This window comes from Apostichopus japonicus, chromosome 18, assembly GCF_037975245.1.
Source record: "Apostichopus japonicus isolate 1M-3 chromosome 18, ASM3797524v1, whole genome shotgun sequence".
Lineage (NCBI taxonomy): Eukaryota > Metazoa > Echinodermata > Holothuroidea > Aspidochirotida > Stichopodidae > Apostichopus > Apostichopus japonicus.
In genome coordinates, this window is record NC_092578.1 from 388,357 (window position 1) to 409,233 (window position 20,877).

Consider the following 20,877-nt stretch of genomic DNA (forward strand, 5'->3'; position numbering starts at 1 on the left):
GGGCTGACATACGTTTCAGTCACCTGTATCTAGATCTAGAAGCATTTATGATTTTAAGCCAAGAATGTGTAATATTTTCCTCTTCCATATTATTATAATTATCATCATCATCATCATTATCATTATTATTATTATTATTATTATTATTATTATTATTATCATTATTATTATTATTATTATTATTATTATTATTATTATTATTATTATTATTATTATTATTATTATTATTATTATTATTATTATTATTATTATCACATGGTCGCATTTGCTACGAACAGAGCCGTATACATATCTATATACGGCTCTGGCTACGAACAAGTAACAGCGAGAGGATCTGTCGATTTGTGTTTTCTATCTTCAACTTGTAAAGATGGCGGCCCCCTGTGAAACATGTTTCATTTGCTCAGGGTGTAACAGACTGCCGAATTGTGTCGACTGGGGATCGAATGGACTGATTGCATTTGGGGCTGAAAATTCGCTTGCACTGTATAAATTTCACGTAAGTTTCAGTCTGTCCTGCACAATTGAGTAGTGACCACGGATATTATGCACTAATACGTTGGCCTAGCCAATACTAATACTAGCCTATAGTGCTAGTATTAGTAGTTACTGTGTTAAACCCTCACAACAGTTACGCCTACTACTAGCCTAGGGGCTCTCCCGATATACCTAAACACGAAAATTGGAATTCAAAACAAAATGTTCACAACACTACTGAAAAAGTCGGTACTAATTTAGAATCCGTACCATTCCTACCCCTAACCCTATTCCCTACTTCCTAACCCTACTTCCTAACCCCTAACCCTACAGTACTTCCTAACCCTAATTCCTAGCCCCTAGTAAGCATTCCCATTCATATGGTACGGATTCTAAAGTTAGGCCAAAAAGTCAGTGAGTGCCATATATGTCAGGGTGTCTAAGATAAAAAGAGTGATCAAGACAGTAAGACTTTAAGTTTAGGCCGTGGCTATTCTTACGACTAGTCGTAACAATTATTTATAAACTATTCTTAAGACATCTGCGAATTCATACGCAGTAAAGTAAATAAAGCAACTGCGCATGTAGTCGGGGTATTAACCCTAAACACTAAGCCTAACCTTTACCCTAACCGGAAATTATTGTTAGTCTTAGTCGTAAATATAGCCACGTTAAAGCAACTGCGCATGCGTATTAATAAATTATTCTTACGACTAGTCGTAAGAATAGCCACTTTGTTAAGTTTAAGAGGTGCCAAATATCATAATTTACTCTTAAAAAGAAGCTTCAGATTACTCAAAATAAAGTGGTTCGCTACATACTTATGCAAGGCCCAAGATTCCATGTTGGACAGGAGGAAATTTCTGGTCTTGGATTGTTATCCGTAGAGAGTAGAGCTAAATTCATTAGGTTAAACCATAAACACAAAATCTTTAACAACTGTAGTTCTCCCTAGTTCAAGACTCGTTCAAGACATCACAATTTCTATGTTATTGATTCTAAGGGTGGTGTTAGCTCTACTTTCTACTTCACGGCAATTCAGGATTGGAATGCTCTTCCAAATCATATCAAATCCATAAAGTCTTCTCATCTTTTTAGAGCTGAGTTAAAGAAGCATCTCATGTAATTTAGGGTGTGGGCAGGGGGAGAGGGAGGCACTTTTCAGTATTTTGTGCAATATTTACGTTCTTTGTGTCTTATTTATTGGTTTCCTTTGTATTTACCATTGATATAGGGCCCCTTTGGAAATGGGCCTACGTTCTGTCAGCCTTATGGGTTTAGCTCCTGTTACTCTTTGTAATATTTTATGTCTTTTGTACAATCTGAGTGCGAATAAAACAAACAAACAAACACCCAAGCCTAAGCCTGAATAGGCAGCCACTCGCTACTCGCTACTCATAATAGAAATAAGCTCTTTGAATGGACAAACTTAGCCTAAACCTACGTCTCACTTAATACTGCTGCTGTGGCCGAGTGGATAAAGACAGTGGCACTTGAAGCAATTAGGTATGGTGATTGGGAGGCTCAGGGTTCGATTCCCGGCCTGTTCATATTAAGGTGGGTTTTGCATCGAAGAGCAATCTACTGTTTCCCCATCTGATATGACTGTCTAAATTGAAAAGATTACAAATTAGGATCAAAATATTGGATTGGAAGCCAACTGACGTGAAATTGGTAATCCATAAGCCTTTGCAGGCTTCTCCCACATGTATATTTGTGGTCACATAAGCATTGTAAAAATAACTTCCTGGTTAGTATAGAGTACTATTATGATTATTATTATTTTATTATATTTATGGGCCGCACTTGTTAATGGACAATCTTCAAATGCAAGAATTTTTCATGGCCATATTGAAAGCTTTTGACTTTAGGCATTGATTTACCAAGTTAGTGTTGAAGTTATTATTATGGCAGAATGCTGGGAAAACATCACATTAATGTCAACTTACCTGAATTAGAATATACTGTGCTCAGGAAATATAAACTACTGGATTCAAATCCTATTCTTTGATTTATATTGCTTAATTATATTTTTATGTCTAATTCCATATATTGTGGTATTCTCATTTCAGAACAACAATGCAGCAGGGGCAATAAGAAATCTTCTCAAAGGACACAAGGGTAAAGTCCACTGCGTAAAATGGCTGCAGCAAAATTTAAAGCCGGCAAAAGCAGAGGATGGATTGGAGATCATTTCTGGTGCAGCTGATAATGAAATCATAATTTGGAGAATTCAGAACGGAATAGTAAGTCAAACTTAAAAGGTCAAAGTGCCTAATTGAATCCAAATCACAGACAGTCATTGAGAAAGTGCAATGAGAGAGTTCAGACAGTTATGGTGTCCTGTATATACCTACAGCAATCAATTATTGGTTGTTAGAGAAGGACACACCTTATCAAAGGAAAAAGAAAGAACTTCTGTTCAATGACTTTTGGAAATGTGTGTTCATTACAGCAATGGTTTGATATCTTCACTTTGTAATATTATTTGCCAAAATTGCTCTTTACCGTGTATTATCAGTAGTTTCGAAAACTGCCAAGTTTTCACCTGTTGCCACATTACTTCAGTCTCTTTGTTGTGGACTCAAATTTTGTTGTTCATTCAAACTACACACAATCTCATACATGTTTGGAATTTATAGTTTCAAAGGGCTTAAGTATGAATCAAATATCAGATAAGAAGGCTTATCTTGAAGTAGAAGTTTCTTGGCCCTGACTCTTCCCCACACAACCAAGACTTTCTTTTTACAATGGTCTGGATAGCAAAATTGTTTTCCAGTGTAAACATTTATATTTGGGTAGAGAAGATTTGAATTTAGTACTATTACTAATATTAGTCAGGCGGACTACTTCAAGGAGAGCTCTATACTGCTTCACAACTTGTACACAAAGTACTTTCTTTGCATTAGGGTTATAGATAGGTTGGACACTGAAGCTGTGTTTTATTACACAGAGTAAGTCTTTCTCACAATCATTCCCACAATAGAAACTTTGCCACAACAAGTGTTTGACTTTGATATCTTTTGTAGCATCAAGCACAATCTCATTTACAAGGTCACAATGGAGTGGTGACTGCAGTTGATGGTGTATATATACCATCAGTGGATGGCAGCTTTCCAGAGAGACCTCATACTCTCCTAGCCTCTGCATCAGTTGACTCTACTGTGAAGATCTGGCAACGCAATGAAGGAGAAGAGGCATTTCAGCTCTTGCAGAGTATATCTTTTGGAAATGGTTTTGCCTTGGATGTTGCTTTAGCAATTTTCCCAGTTTCACATGGTAAGGGTGTTTTTTTATTTCATCTATGTTTTTCAACTGAACCATTTGTAAAATATGGAACTACACGAAATTAAACAAGGTTTGAAAGGATTGAAGGATTGACTGACCAAGCTAATAACTTTCAAGATTTTGTTTGCTGATCAAAATGAAACAATTAAAAGCACGAAACAGAACAAATATTATAGAACATAGTTTCAGATGGGACATAACATTTGCAACTTAAACAAATGTTAAAAACCTGAAAATTACTGTTTGACTGATCTACTGTTTGATGATAAAATGTGCAAAACATTAATTTTCAGGTTCTTGCCATTTAGCAATTGCTAGTTTATCGCATAAAAAAGGTACTTTTTGTAGATTTTTGACAGTTTGGCAAGATGATATGAAATATACAGAATGGTAAAGTTTAGATTCCTACTGTACTGCTTTGACAATAAATACAAAACATGGATTGTCAGTAATCACAGTTTTACACAGCTCGCCAATGCATTGTCTTTTTTTTGTCCTTCCATAAATTTCATATCTATAGGGGGATAGGATGGGATGTGGTGACTGGGAGGTGTTTAACTGTCTGAAAGTAACCAGCTTCATACAAATACTGTCACAGCATGTTATTATTTACCAACAGTTCCAATCCTAGCAATTGGTGGTGATGACACCAGAGTACATCTTTACGTCCTCCAGGGAACAGAATTTATTGAAGTTCAGACTTTACGTGGACATGAAGATTGGATAAGAGGCTTAGAGTTTGCAGTGGACGGTGAGAATTTATAACTGCTATTAAAAGGGAATGCCAACCTTTAATGTTAGCCAAATTACCCAGTCAGTTTTCCGTTATTTATTTACTTGTATAACTTTAACAGTAAAATATAGCCGTTTTATTTGTAGAGGAAACAGACACTATTGTTTTGTAGTCTCATAAATAATCTGAAATCTGTAAAATAATTGGCTTAAGCATTGTTTTCCATTTAGAGTGCTTAAATCTAGAGTGCTTGCTAAAAGAACTATCAATTTATAGTGGAGAAGTTGTATGTTTTGTTTCTTCTGGACTCAACTGTCTACACAATTACAGCAACAGCAGAAGCAACTGTCAGTGTATCAAGATATTTTGAATTGTTATAATAATTGATATTCCAGGGTATTTTGGCTATTATTAATATCTTTAATAATTTTCTGGGCCTTATACCCTGTCATCAACTGACATGGCTGTTTTTTCTTTCAGATTGTGGAGACTTGCTGTTGGCTAGCTGTTCTCAGGACTGCTTCATCCGACTGTGGAGAATAACAAGAGACAAACCAGAAGAGAGTAGTAGCATCAAACTAAAGGGAAATATATTCACTGTTAGTTATAAAGGTAAAGATGTCCCAAGAGGTGTGGTACTGTTATCAGTTGCAAACAGTAACATACAATGCTTTAACACTCTAATGAACTGTTTTAGGCTGTGATGCATGCCTTTTATATTAAATTTATTCTGATTTTACAGATATAGAAGCCAAGTACGTTGTCACCTTGGAATCCTTGCTAGCTGGCCATGAACAGTGGATATATGGTGTACACTGGCAGCCTCCAATATATTCAGGTTGTTGAATCTATAATGCCTCTCTCAACATTAAATGGTAGTCACTCATACAACAGAAGTTATGCATTTCAGTGTCCTTGATGACACAGAATAGAGTATTATGTTTTTTTACTTGCATATATTCTTTTAAGTGCATAGGGCAGTAAAGAGATTAAGTCACATAAGTAATTAAATTAGTTGATCATTATCAGTAAATTATTCATTCTTACTGATTGCTGATAATTGCACAACCAGCATGGTTTGCATCACTAAACTTTGATAATTTGAAACAAGACTTGACTGATCTCAAACTAACGTAACTCATTCCTGTGTTGTTGTTGTCTTTTATACATTCTTTACTCAGATAATTCTTTACTCTTTATTCTTTACTCAGATAATGGTGACAAACATCAACCAATGTGCCTCTTGTCAGCATCCATGGATAAAACAATGATTATCTGGCAGCTGGATGTAGAGACCGGTGTCTGGGTAGATAAGGTTAGTTTCTGCTCAAGTTACACAGACCACTGTCTATCTCCACTTCAGAAATTTGTAAAAATTAAATTGTCAGATCTGGGTACAGTGATGGTAACCTGTTGATGACTGTGAGTCTGCGAGAGAGCAAATTGAAATAAGCTGATTGGATCATAGCTTGGACCTCATGATTACCTAATTTTCCAGTATTACACAAGTTAGATATTTACAACTTTAAATGTCATTTCATATGGAATTGTGCATAAAGAAAATCACATAGTCATAGTGAGTCTGCCACACTCCACATGTTAGCTTTGTTAGTTTTTTTATCATACTGTACCAACATACTGGTATTTGTATATGTGTAAGTGACATCAAACATTAAGTATAGCCCATACAATGCATATTGTACTTCTGAAATCATGTTTCAATTTGACCATCTAACTCTTTGTTCTTACAGGTCAGAGTGGGTGAGGTTGGCGGTAACACCCTAGGTTTATATGGCTGTCAGTTTGCCCCAGATGGTAAAACAATCCTAGCCCACGGATATCAGGGTGCATTCCATGTGTGGTCCAGTAGCAGGGAGGTAAGCACCATCAGTTGATAAAATATTTATATAAAACAATCCTAGTCCACGGATATCAGGGTGCATTCCATGTGTGGTCCAGTAGCAGGGAGGTAAGCACCATCAGCTAATAAGACATTTACATAAAACAATCCTAGCCCACGGATATTAGGGTGCATTCCATGTGTGGTCCAGTAGCAGAGTGGTAAGCACCATCAGCTAATAAGACATTTATATAAAACAATCCTAGCCCACGGATATCAGGGTGCATTCCATGTGTGGTCCAGTAGCAGGGAGGTAAGCACCATCAGTTGATAAAATATTTATATAAAACAATCCTAGCCCACGGATATCAGGGTGCATTCCATGTGTGGTCCAGTAGCAGGGAGGTAAGCACCATCAGTTGATAAAATATTTATATAAAACAATCCTAGCCCACGGATATCAGGGTGCATTCCATGTGTGGTCCAGTAGCAGGGAGGTAAGCACCATCAGCTAATAAGACATTTATATAAAACAATCCTAGCCCACGGATATTAGGGTGCATTCCATGTGTGGTCCAGTAGCAGGGAGGTAAGCACCATCAGCTAATAAGACATTTATTTCAATGGCTGGAGTTATCTATATTAACTTTTCTTCCTCCAGTGTCTTAATATTTGTTAAATACAGATTTCTTTGTTTCTTTCTTGTGTCAGGTTTCTAGTGTTCTTTAATCGTTGACATTACCCACAATGCTTTGCATGTTTTGCATTTTAAGTGTTACATTGATAAGAAAGGTTTGATACTTCCAAACATACAGTTTAACTGGTTGTTCTTTTAGGATGAATCTTTATGGGAACCTGCGGTCACAGTTAGCGGTCACTTTCAGAGTGTTGAAGACATTGTCTGGGATCCTGAAGGTTCCTTCTTGGTCAGCGTCAGCAAAGATCAGACAACACGTCTTTTTGCTCCCTGGAGGAGAGATAACAAGCAGGTAGGTAGCTGCATCATTTCAAGTAATTAAGTTGACCTGATTTTCTTGTCTATCATAATTACTTATTTCTTCATTCCTACATTTTAGTACTTTCTTACTGAACATGTTAATGCTTACTACCCCTATTCAGTATCACATGTTGATCATGTACTAATAAAGAGTAAGTCTTTCTTGAGTCGTCTGGTTTATTGCTTACATTAACTGTTAGAGTTCTCTTCAAGTACATTTTAATTTCTTACTGAGTAATTCATGTGTGCAATAGGTTCTTGTTATTTGTTTCCTTTAGGCTACATGGCATGAGTTGGCAAGGCCCCAGGTTCATGGCTATGACATGCAATGCTTAGCCATGATTGGGCGGTTTAAATATGTCTCAGGTGCAGACGAGAAGGTATGTGAAATTCCTGTCCTACCCTTACCTCCTACAACTAAGACAAGGTTTACATCCAAAACAAGAATCAAATGTAGTTAATTCTAGTGGTTATTCCAATTTTAATTTGGTGACTTGAACATTCAGTAATATGTTGGTTTGGTATGTAAAGATATATGAATATTCATTAATATGTTGGTTTGATATTTAATGATATATGAATATTAATTAATATGTTGGTTTGGTATTTAATGATATACGAATATTCATTAATATGTTGGTTTGGTATTTAATGAGATATGAATATTCATTTATATGTTGGTTTGGTATTTAATGATGTATGAATATTCATTAATATGTTGGTTTGGTATTTAATGATATATGAATATTCATGATGCAATATTTTATAGGTTGTCATCTCATTGTGGGAAGAACCTACAAAATCCTTTTGCTGTGATAAATAATATTTGTTTAGTATTGTCTTATTTGGATAATTGGGTTCCTTCATAGTGGAACTACCCAGCACCACAATTAACCACAAATTACTAGACATAAGCAAATTGTTATTTCTAACTTAAGTACTAGCTGTAAGACATAAACATTTTGTATAGTTGTGGCATTTGCTTTAATGTTTGTTATTTTAAGGCCTTACATTTAGTACTCATGGTCATGCTTGTTTCCTGCCTCAGGGAAAGTTCACATGGCTGTGTTTGGTCCATAACAAGCTTGTTCCTGATTTAGGATGGCAACAGTTGGCACACACTAAACCTTCCTTGATTAGTTTCTGCCTTGTGATTGTACCAGGATTGGGAAATCAGGTCAATCAGGGAAATCATCTTATTATTCTTAGTTGGAGCATCTACTCAAATTAATTTACTATTATGTTATTGGGATGATGGGTGCTACCATATTAAGGGATTCCAGGTAACTCATTTTAAGTGATATTTCATTCTTCAATAGTTTATTTAACATCGTCTGTCATCAGGTGTTGCGCGCCTTTGAAGCTCCAGTGAATTTTCTGAATAATTTCCAGCAAATTACCAAAGAGGAAATCAATAAAGAGACGTTAAAGCTAGTAAGTAACATTGAGCTTAAAAGTTGTACTCTTCAAGTAAAAGTATGTATGGAAGTGACTTTGGTAAATTTTCAGCTATATTTGATTCTTAGTATCTGAATGGAATTTATCAGCTTGGTTAGTCAAGCTGCATTTGAAATAAATTGATGAAATGTTAACTAAGTTAGAACGTTTCATATTGCATCGTGCTAATGAAGACTCTTTGACTAAGAATTGAGATGATTCTAACTGGATTTTATAAGATCCAAAACTTCATCATTCTTACAAACACTTTACTTTTCATGCAGTCTTCTGAAAGTCAACAGGTTTCTGGGTTAAATACTGATATTTCAAATTTGTGTCTGGTATGAACATATGTTAGCATTTGAATAGAAAGACCAAGTGTAGATGATTTGAGTCAGAGGTCAAAGATATTTATCCTCATTCATATAAGGGTGGAATTGTTCTTGATTTCCAGGCTGGTCAAACCATTCCAGAAGGAGCCAGTGTTCCAGCCCTTGGACTCTCAAACAAAGCTATTTACCAAGGAGAGAGTGGTGTTGCATCATCTGACAGAGAAATTACTCATCCCAGCGATCAATACTCAGATATATTCTTTGAACCCGTCACTTTGTTGAGTAAGATCATCTATGATTCATTTAAGACATTCACAGTTTCTTCCAAACTTAGTTTTCTTACCTGGCACTTGCTTTGGAAGAATTAAGGAAACAAGTTGGGTCAAAATTTCCTTTCAAAATAGTTTCTGCATGCCCCCCCCCCCCATAGAAAAGCTTGTGACCGCTAGAAAAAGAAGCTATCCATGCCCCTGACTTATAATGATGCCAGCACCCTTCATTCTGTTCAACATACATATTACAGTGAGTGCTGGTAGGTACAAAGTAATATATATGTACACAAACATTGCTATCACATAAAGGTGTTGGTTGGTTTGTCTCTAACAATAATCTTTTACAAAGAGTTGAGGTAAACTTAACTTTAAATGTGTGACTACAGTGAGAACCAACTGCTTGTAGTTTTCACTGAAAGGTGCAGATAAGCCCTCATTCATGTCCATGGATAATTACATTGATGATATGGTGTAACTACTTTACCCTCCCCAGCACCCCCTACAGAGGAACACCTACTCCAGAATACTCTCTGGCCAGAAACTCAGAAGCTTTATGGCCATGGTTTTGAAATCTTCGCCATTGCCAGCCATCCAGCAGGAACATTGATAGCATCAGCTTGTAAGGTAAGGGATTATTTCCAGGTCAGAGTTCAAAAGTCACCTTGTATTGAACTAGGGTCATTAACTGCCTGTAAACTTAAATAAATCTAAGAAACAGCAGAAATTTAGTTATTTTAAGCAGTGTGCTTTGTTTAATTTTGTATCATCAAACATGTGATTAATACTACTATGATAAAGCTATAAAAGTGATAGAATTGTTGTGTTGATCATTTTGAAAACTATCAAGGTTACCTTGATCATTTCTGTTACATTAAGTAAAAGTATAGAAAACTAGCCATCACATGCAAAATGCTGCATAAGCAGAAATGAAGGATTTTAGAATGAGCATTAGAGAATATATCCTATATATTTTCAAGAGCAAGCATCTCCATGGTTACCTTTACCCCTCATGTATGCAGATGTTACTACTGGAAAGTATTGTTATACTTAGTAGCCGACAAGTATACAAGTTTAAATCAATAAAGTAGTACTGCACCATGTATGTTCTTAGTCTCTTTTCTGACATTGTTTCTACAACTTAAAGAATATATACAGATATGTGTGTATGTCTAACTTTGTTAATTCTAAACAGAACATTGGAATAATGATACCACTAATGTTTTTCTGTTCAGGCAAGCAAACAAGAACATGCCAATATAATGTTATGGGACACAACCACTTGGAGACAGGTTGGTGAACTATCAGCCCACTCACTGACTGTTACACAACTCGCATTCTCCCACTCTGGCAAATTCTTACTAGCTGTTTCTAGGGATAGAACATGGTCACTCTTTGAAGCAGTGCAGAAGCAAGAAGAAAAAAGTTAGTATAGTGTATTCTATATGTTGAAATATTGGTAGAGGGAGGATCATTTGTAAGGTTAATTCTAGCATTTTTTATTTCAATTGTGGAGTGGTAAATGTAACAGTAATGTTTGTGTCTGACATTAACAATTTGTGGTCAAGGGAGGTGGGGAGGTGCTCAACTGGAAGTACAGTAAAATATCATGAATATAGTTTAAAGGCAACTGAAGGGTTTGCAAAGCCTCTGACAAAGTGATCATGTTGTTTTCCTTTGCTTTCACCTTAAATCTGCAGTTGTAATTTGAAATTTTCTAAAATATCAAATGGTATATACTCTACCACAGAGGAAGCACACATCAGAAATGCCCTGTGCAGCTTTACTAGGTCCATGGATCAAATATGTTTGTAATGTGAATTAACAATAACAGTGTATGTAAAACCATGTAAGCATGCCTTAAAACATGTACTAAGACATGATATACAGGTCATGTACAATAATAGTAAAGGAGTTAATGATGTCTCTGTGATATCTTTTAATACATCATAATGGTGGATATTGTAAGGTCACCTTCCTAGATACGTATAACCTTTTACTATCCCTGCATCATTATTATTTCCCAATCAACTAGGACATACTTTAAGGAATGTGCAGGAAGTCTTAAGTTTACAATAAAATTACTCTGTTTCACAGTATTTTTATGAATCTTTCTAATTGCAATAATTGTTAGGCATAACAATGTTGTAATGATTGATGTGTAGTGTACTCATGTTGATACATAACAATGTTGTAATGATTGATGTATAGTGTACTCATGTTGATACATAACAATGTTGTAATGATTGATGTGTAGTGTACTCATGTCGATACATAACAATGTTGTAATGATTGATGTGTAGTGTACTCATGTTGATACATAACAATGTTGTAATGATTGATGTGTAGTGTACTCATGTTGATACATAACAATGTTGTAATGATTGATGTGTAGTGTACTCATGTTGATACATAACAATGTTGTAATGATTGATGTGTAGTGTACTCATGTAATGATTGATGTGTAGTGTACTCATGTTGATACATAACAATGTTGTAATGATTGATGTGTAGTGTACTCATGTTGATACATAACAATGTTGTAATGATTGATGTGTAGTGTACTCATGTAATGATTGATGTGTAGTGTACTCATGTTGATACATAACAATGTTGTAATGATTGATGTGTAGTGTACTCATGTTGATACATAACAATGTTGTAATGATTGATGTGTAGTGTACTCATGTTGATACATAACAATGTTGTAATGATTGATGTGTAGTGTACTCATGTTGATACATAACAATGTTGTAATGATTGATGTGTAGTGTACTCATGTTGATACATAACAATGTTGTAATGATTGATGTGTAGTGTACTCATGTTGATACATAACAATGTTGTAATGATTGATGTGTAGTGTACTCATGTTGATACATAACAATGTTGTAATGATTGATGTGTAGTGTGCTCATGTTGATACATAACAATGTTGTAATGATTGATGTGTAGTGTACTCATGTTGTAATGATTGATGTGTAGTGTACTCATGTTGTAATGATTGATGTGTAGTGTACTCATGTTGATACATAACAATGTTGTAATGATTGATGTGTAGTGTACTCATGTTGTAATGATTGATGTGTATTGTACTCATGTTGATACATAACAATGTTGTAATGATTGATGTGTAGTGTACTCATGTTGTAATGATTGATGTGTAGTGTACTCATGTTGATACATAACAATGTTGTAATGATTGATGTGTAGTTTACTCATGTTGATACATAACAATGTTGTAATGATTGATGTGTAGTGTACTCATGTTGATACATAACAATGTTGTAATGATTGATGTGTAGTGTACTCATGTTGATACATCTTTCCCTCTCTAGGTCACCTCTATCAGAAAGTAGCCTGTACAGATAGAAAGACTGGCCTCCATACTAGAATCATTTGGAGCTGTAGCTGGGCCCATAATGATCAATATTTTGCAACATCTTCTAGGGATAAAAAGGTTTGTGTTAGTCTTAAATTTCTTTATCTTGTAAAAACAGTTTTCTAATCTTTAAAAGTTAAATATTGTAAATTCAATCATAAATGACCATTACTAGCCAGATAAACCAAAATGTGACAGAGATTTCTTCTCATCAAGACTGGAATATTAGTCCCATAGGAGAGACCAACTATCACGCATTGGTTGTTAATATCATGTACAAGGAATATTATTCCCATAGGAGAGACCAACTATCATGCATTGGTTGTTAATATCATGTACAAAGATTTTGTATCTTAGAATATCCTTTTATCGTTTAGGTTATAATCTGGGGTAGTCATAATGATGAGTCACAAAGTTCCAGTTGCCTTGGTAATTACAGAGCTCACTCAACTCCTTTAGATGTTGGTGTATCTGCTACAGCTGTTGACTTTGCTCCTGTGACTTGTCCTGTTGGAAGGTAAGGAACCTGTCAACAGTTTTGATGGACAGGTTTTAATAGAACTAAAATCACTTTATTTTATTGTTGAGATGGATTATTTCTTATCTAAGGCACTCTCCTATTCAACATACCAGATGTATGTCACACAATCATCATTGAAGAATTTTGTATATTGGGTGTATCTACCAGATCATGTTCAGTGACAGATCACAGCAGATATTGGGTGTATCTACCAGATCATGTTCAGTGACAGATCACAGCAGATATTGGGTGTATCTACCAGATAATGTTCAGTGATAGATCACAGCAGATATTGGGTGTATCTACTAGATAATGTTCAGTGATAGATCGCAGCAGATATTGGGTGTATCTACTGGATAATGTTCAGTGACAGATCACAGCAGATATTGTGTGTATCTACCAGATAATGTTCAGTGATAGATCGCAGCAGATATTGGGTGTATCTACCAGATAATGTTCAGTGATAGATCGCAGCAGATATTGGGTGTATCTACCAGATAATGTTCAGTGATAGATCACAGCAGATATTGTGTGTATCCACCAGATAATGTTCAGTGATAGATCGCAGCAGATATTGTGTGTATCTACCAGATAATGTTCAGTGATAGATCACAGCAGATATTGTGTGTATCTACCAGATAATGTTCAGTGACAGATCACAGCAGATATTGTGTGTATCTACCAGATAATGTTCAGTGATAGATCACAGCAGATATTGTGTGTATCTACCAGATAATGTTCAGTGACAGATCACAGCAGATATTGTGTGTATCTACTAGATAATGTTCAGTGACAGATCACAGCAGATATTGTGTGTATCTACCAGATAATGTTCAGTGATAGATCACAGCAGATATTGGGTGTATCTACTGGGTAATGTTCAGTGATAGATCACAGCAGATATTGGGTGTATCTACCAGATAATGTTCAGTAACAGATCACAGCAGATATTGGGTGTATCTACCAGATAATGTTCAGTGATAGATCACAGCAGATATTGGGTGTATCTACCAGATAATGTTCAGTGACAGATCACAGCAGATATTGGGTGTATCTACCAGATAATGTTCAGTGACAGATCACAGCAGATATTGGGTGTATCTACCAGATAATGTTCAGTGATAGATCACAGCAGATATTGGGTGTATCTACCAGATAATGTTCAGTAACAGATCACAGCAGATATTGGGTGTATCTACCAGATAATGTTCAGTGATAGATCACAGCAGAACAGTTAATGTGCAAAGCTAGTAAAGGAATCAGTTGAAGGTCTTAAGATGACATAGTACATGGAACAAGGTTTGGATAAATTATTTCATGATTTGATGATATTTTGTCATGTGGTTTATGATTTGTGTCTTTTCTACTTGTAGCTATGTTTTAGCTGTTGGTCTCGAGTCAGGGAACATTCTGCTTTACAAGTGGACACCAGACTCATCCCAAGAATGGATTAAAGGCTCTCAAATCCTTCTAGGGTAATTTCTTTCAAGCTTAATCTATTTGTCCAGAGTTGTTATATTCTTTCCATTCCATTAGTTTGCTGTAGATTAGGTAGAACAAGAAAATGATTGAACATAAATTTTCCTAACCATGGGTGAGGATTTAACCATGCAATGTGAGTGAGAAGAGGTGCTGAGGAAGGTAAGTTCCACATAAAGCGCTCTCCTTGAGAATACAATACAGGTTAAATGGTGAGCAGGAAATTCAATAGCTGAACCCCTCACAATATTGCCAATGTCCACACCAAATCTTAGTGTCATAGAACTTTAATGTGACATTTATAGCCGGCTGGAGAATAAGCCTTTGATATGTTTGATTTGTTCTAGGCACACAATGACAGTGAAGAGACTAAGATGGAGACCAGTCAAGAAGAACCAGGAGAAAGGAGTCAACACCGGGACTATAGAACTGGCCAGTTGTAGCACAGACTGTAGTTTATATATCCACGGGATACAACTAGATCAAGTCTGAGGGACGATAGAACTGGCCAGTTGTAACACAGACTGTAGTTTATATATCCACGGGATACAACTAGATCAAATCTGAGGGACGATAGAACTGGCCAGTTGTAGCACAGACTGTAGTTTATATATCCACGGGATACAACTAGATCAAGTCTGAGGGACGATAGAACTGGCCAGTTGTAGCACAGACTGTAGTTTATATATCCACGGGATACAACTAGATCAAGTCTGAGGGACGATAGAACTGGCCAGTTGTAGCACAGACTGTAGTTTATATATCCACAGGATACAACTAGATCAAGTCTGAGGGACGATAGAACTGGCCAGTTGTAGCACAGACTGTAGTTTATATATCCACGGGATACAACTAGATCAAGTCTGAGGGACGATAGAACTGGCCAGTTGTAGCACAGACTGTAGTTTATATATCCACAGGATACAACTAGATCAAGTCTGAGGGACGATAGAACTGGCCAGTTGTAGCACAGACTGTAGTTTATATATCCACGGGATACAACTAGATCAAGTCTGAGGGACGATAGAACTGGCCAGTTGTAACACAGACTGTAGTTTATATATCCACGGGATACAACTAGATCAAATCTGAGGGACGATAGAACTGGCCAGTTGTAGCACAGACTGTAGTTTATATATCCACGGGATACAACTAGATCAAGTCTGAGGGACGATAGAACTGGCCAGTTGTAACACAGACTGTAGTTTATATATCCACGGGATACAACTAGATCAAGTCTGAGGGACGATAGAACTGGCCAGTTGTAGCACAGACTGTAGTTTATATATCCACGGGATACAACTAGATCAAGTCTGAGGGACGATAGAACTGGCCAGTTGTAACACAGACTGTAGTTTATATATCCACGGGATACAACTAGATCAAGTCTGAGGGACGATAGAACTGGCCAGTTGTAGCACAGACTGTAGTTTATATATCCACGGGATACAACTAGATCAAGTCTGAGGGACGATAGAACTGGCCAGTTGTAGCACAGACTGTAGTTTATATATCCACGGGATACAACTACATCAAGTCTGAGGGACGATAGAACTGGCCAGTTGTAGCACAGACTGTAGTTTATATATCCACGGGATACAACTAGATCAAGTCTCAGTTTAAATGCTGAAAGAATACAAGTATTATCCACAGTAATAAATTGGATATGGTCAGACTTCTGGGAAGATGCGATGTCTGGTCAGTCCACCAGATGGAAGTAGAGGAGGTCAGCGATTGACCTCTGGAAGATGAGACTATAATCTGGTCGATGCACCAGACCTTGGAAGACCACAATCAATTATATCTGATCTAAAAGTCATTAATAGTTGAAGACAGATAATGGTTTCAAATTAGTTGTTGTGATGTTAGATGAGATACAAGCTGAGTGATGCCTTTAAATTGAATCACAACACATGCATGGTAGTAGGTAGAGTATTACATGAACAAGAGTATTTTAATGAACTTCTTTGTACAGCACTAACACCTTTAAGGTAGAAGGAAATGCTGTGTGTGCTAGTACAACTTTTCATGAAATATATGACAGACAGAAAAATGCTAACAGAGTGTATGTTGAGTACATCCGAGTGATGGACTTTCTGTGTATTTTGATTGGTACACCTGGGTGATGAGGAGGGCCGGGGAGTGGAAGGGATGGGGTCATGGTGGGACGGTAAATGCTGGGAGGTGAAGGAGACGTTACATCAGCTTACTACTCATGTCCAATTCTAAACTTGAGAGTATTGTGTTATAAGTGTACTTGAAAACATGGGACTTGTTAACTATTGGAATTAATTTTTGCAGCCATACTGAATTCTCTGGCTTTGAAAGACAGTTAATCACATAGCAGACAGTTGGAGAAAGGCTTGATGAGCTTCTCTCTTTATGTTTCAAGCTCAAATAATAAATAATCTTAACTAAAAAAAATTGTGTTGTTATAAAACAAAAGAGTTAAGAGAAGAAATGTGAGGAGACAACAGTTTGATTGTTTAACTTCCCACACTGAGATATTGTTTATTACAGAAGCAACGGTAGGTCATAGGGTCACAAAGGGAGAAAGGAATATGTCACTGAATGATCATAATAATAATAATAATGACTTGAAGCAAAACTCCCTTACAAAAGCACTTTGAACACGTTGCACATAAAACAATGTTGGATTCTGAAGTAACCTGAAGCATATAATAATTAATACAGAATCCTGTACTCAGGAAGTTAAAATAAATATTGAATTTAATACTTTATTTAATGCAACATTTACTACCAGTTTTATTCTTCATAACACCATCTTGATTCTATCCTCTTCGTAATTCTTTAATGAAAAGGAAAGGAAATATCATAGTTTTTAGTAAAGTATTGAGTCACAACACAAAATGAATTTGCATGTATGCGACTATTAAATTTGAAACTTTAGTTTTGTCCCACACACATATTATGGCAAGTTTTATTTACATCACATTTAATATTATCTACATACTTCAAACTTTTTTTTTCTCACTTAAGTTGGTGACAGCTCCTGTGAATTTATGAATATTTCAACTTCTAAATAGCTGCAATCTTATAACTGCACCTTTCCTATCCATGTGACTTCAAAGTAAGTATTATTAGCAACTCATGGATTGCAGGCGGTATGGTGTATAGCCTGAACAGTGTACAAAGAAGTACATACTTTATGGGGCCGGCAATCAATTAAACAATACCATCTGTTCTTATAACTGAAACATAATATGCAACACCAAGTCAAGCTAGTGCCTAAACAGTCAATTAGTCTTCTGTTAGTTCATGTAACCCACTGTTCCCTCTTCCTTTAACCGCCACCCCACACCTACCGCATCCTACCATTATTATCAACTTCAATCAGGCAATTAAGTCCATACTGTAATATCGCTGGCATGTGAAAGATATATAACCAAATGTTTTTCTTCCACACGATATCAAAATGATGATTAATGAAGCACAAACACCAAAAATCACTGTCTGCACAGACTAATAGAAACTCTGAAATGCTTACATAATCCTTTCCACATCACAAATGACAATAATTGTAACATTTATATAATGAAAGGTCAACTTTTCACAATAATAAATCTTTTAATTTCTATAATGCAAAGACTAAATCAAATATGTTTACAGCTCTTTAACATCTTAATTATTTTGTTTTGAATATACACATTTTAAATTACAGACTTCATAATCTACACAGCATTTGATTTGTAAATAGGCTGGCATGCATGCATTATCATCTCTAAATACTATTCATGAACTAGAAATAATTTGTATGTCAGGAGCAGACAGAATACAGTTGGTCACTTGGCCTGTTTGTTGTAACACATTGCAGTAAGCATCTGGTTTCCTTCATAACATATTTAAATACAAACACATACACACACAGTTACACAACTATTTACAAGTAGTAGTAGTAGTATTAATGTATGCAGAGACATTCAATGCATGAGGTGTGTATTTGGTATCTTGTACAGTCTGTCATAAAGAACTAGCTGAGAAAGGTAACTACAAAGTGTTTCCTTCAACCAAATCAATAATTCTGTATTGATTGTGGATGATCTTATGCAGGCTTTTCAGACCTTTATTGATCAGCAACAAATATTCAATGCTTTATGATATAAATGAGTCCTAGCATTTTCTTCCATTGGTAGTAATATGTATCAAGTATGTATTACAGCAGCAGTAATAACCTCTTTTCTAATGTCGAGTGGTTTTCAGCCATAATTCAACATTAAGAGGTAGACTAACTTTTAAATTGGGGTCCATTTTTGATGTCACTTCATCAACTCCCATCAGTACTAGTTCCATCACTATAATTTATGACAAAGTGTTGTTACAGTACTGTCCACTCTGGGATTGAATCAATGAAATCATAAATTGAAAATCAATGTCGACAAACTTGGATCAGGCAACTTTATGTAATACAAAAAGTTTGATTGCTAGCATTTCTTAGTAAACAATCACAAATATTCCTTTCTGAAAATTCCCCAGGTGACCCAAAACTATAACACAATCCAGTTAATATGAAGAAAGACTTAAGATAAATGTAATTCCAAAACTGAGAGTTAGATCAGGCTATCTACAATTGTCTTCTTAAAATATTTAGACGACTGTCAGTGGTTTTAGTATTTTAAGCACACCATATAGTTATGAATGAGTACATAATATTAAATATCCCTCGATTCCTCCTGACTTCCAATATTTATGTAGTGACTTGGATGTACAGTAATTAGTACCAAACATTTGTATCCATTGAGAAGAAAGCACAAACTTTATCATTTATCTGTTTTAAACATCTGAAATATAGCTGAATAAATCCACCTCAAATATGCAATTTATATTCAAATTATAATTTATGAGAAGAGGGGATCAAGAAATGTAAAGAGGTAAAATGCCAGGTTCTTTACCAAAGCTTTTGAATTGATAAAGTAAGGAATAAAAGAGTCAAACCAATTGACAAACTCCAGACAGACAAGTTGATCAGAGACTATGACAATATTTGATGAAATCATAGGTCTGCTCATTCCATGCATCATCATTCTCCTATAGTTAGGAAACAGTACAGGTTTTGTCATCTTCAAATAATATGTGCACACAAAATGAGTTACAGATGTTAGTCATGGACACATTTATAGCATGCATGATGAAGGGTGACAATCTACTTCTAGGAACATCAAACTGGACTTTGTGTTTATGATTGACCAGTTACTGGCAGTTTCCCGGGAGAACTGGTGTTCTTCTGCCTCGCGCGCTGCTTCATGGCTGCAATGTCCGCATCACTGACTTTGGAGTTGACAATCCTCGCTGCAAGATAAACAAATCCATGAGATATAATCAAAGATCTGGAATTAGGACAGAGGTTTAATCACTGCCAGAGAAAACTCTGTGTTGCTGTGGTAACCCAGACTCTGTGTTGCTGTGGTAACCCAGACTATGTTATCCAATTTACACTTATTTTATCATCATAATCACTTTCAAAGTAACAAATAAGTATGTTGAAACAAGGTATCTGATATCACAACACATTTTAGGGACAATGCTACAAGATGGCAGGAAGAGGGTGGGATGGTGATGGTAGAACATGTGTACTTGTTAGATCGAAGAACAAACTTTATGGATATTTAAAATCAAAGCACAACTAAGGGTGTGATTTTATTTCAAATTCCTTTTTAAAGATCTTATAGGATGATAACTGTCAGAACCTAAACCACTTCTCTATACTTATCCTGGACTAGCTGAACCAACAAGGAAGCTGAATAGGGTTTAATGAATAATTGAAAAGACTCTCACCTCCTGGTGGGAAGTTTGGTGGTCGTTTGGACCTCTTGTCTTGGTTATCATCATTAGCATAATAACTAGCAGGAAAAGGAAGAGAAAGTTACCATGGTTACCTTACACAATATAAGGCAGGGTCAAACTTTAGACCACTATACACATGTTAGTAAAGCCATTAAACATTCTACCACCAGAGAAAGAACAAGACCTATACCAGTATTGAGGTGTCTAATACAGAAGAAGTTACAGGTTGCTCTAGTCAAGACAGGAGAATATGGCAATGAGTAAGACTAAACTGGTTACATCCAGGGACATCCCATACAATAATTCTACAATGAACAACAA

The 20,877-nt window shown here is 35.9% G+C and overlaps 2 protein-coding genes across 4 annotated transcripts in view; one reads left to right on the plus strand and one right to left on the minus strand.

Moving 5' to 3' along the window:
- Positions 1–315: 315 nt before the first annotated feature.
- LOC139958338 (elongator complex protein 2-like) lies at positions 316–16,813 on the plus strand. The gene is made up of 18 exons (XM_071955327.1): positions 316–499; positions 2,550–2,723; positions 3,507–3,756; positions 4,385–4,516; positions 4,979–5,110; positions 5,241–5,336; positions 5,710–5,813; positions 6,250–6,375; positions 7,175–7,327; positions 7,614–7,715; positions 8,680–8,769; positions 9,227–9,386; positions 9,870–10,000; positions 10,609–10,798; positions 12,712–12,833; positions 13,133–13,272; positions 14,649–14,750; positions 15,102–16,813. Exons 1-18 carry the CDS (start codon positions 371–373, stop codon positions 15,244–15,246), a joined length of 2,478 nt encoding a protein of 825 aa, XP_071811428.1. The 5' UTR covers positions 316–370; the 3' UTR covers positions 15,247–16,813.
- A 418-nt stretch (positions 16,814–17,231) lies between these two features.
- The window catches only part of LOC139958337 (kinesin heavy chain-like), a 44,733-nt gene continuing 41,087 nt past the window's right edge, over positions 17,232–20,877 (minus strand). For all 3 annotated transcript variants that reach the window (XM_071955324.1, XM_071955326.1, XM_071955325.1), the window contains 2 exons: positions 20,548–20,612; positions 17,232–20,061 (listed from right to left, as the gene is read on the minus strand). In XM_071955324.1, coding sequence (XP_071811425.1) covers positions 19,949–20,061; positions 20,548–20,612 — 178 coding nt within the window. In that variant the 3' untranslated portion in view covers positions 17,232–19,948. The remainder of the gene's footprint in view (positions 20,062–20,547; positions 20,613–20,877) is intronic.

Bases quoted from the DNA above. Each gene is read 5' to 3' on its own strand.
- LOC139958338 (XM_071955327.1), top strand. From the start codon at position 371: ATGGCGGCCCCCTGTGAAACATGTTTCATTTGCTCAGGGTGTAACAGA. The intron at 4,517-4,978 runs GTGAGAATTTAT...TTTTTCTTTCAG, and splicing joins CTTAGAGTTTGCAGTGGACG to ATTGTGGAGACTTGCTGTTG. The intron at 8,770-9,226 runs GTAAGTAACATT...CTTGATTTCCAG, and splicing joins ATAAAGAGACGTTAAAGCTA to GCTGGTCAAACCATTCCAGA.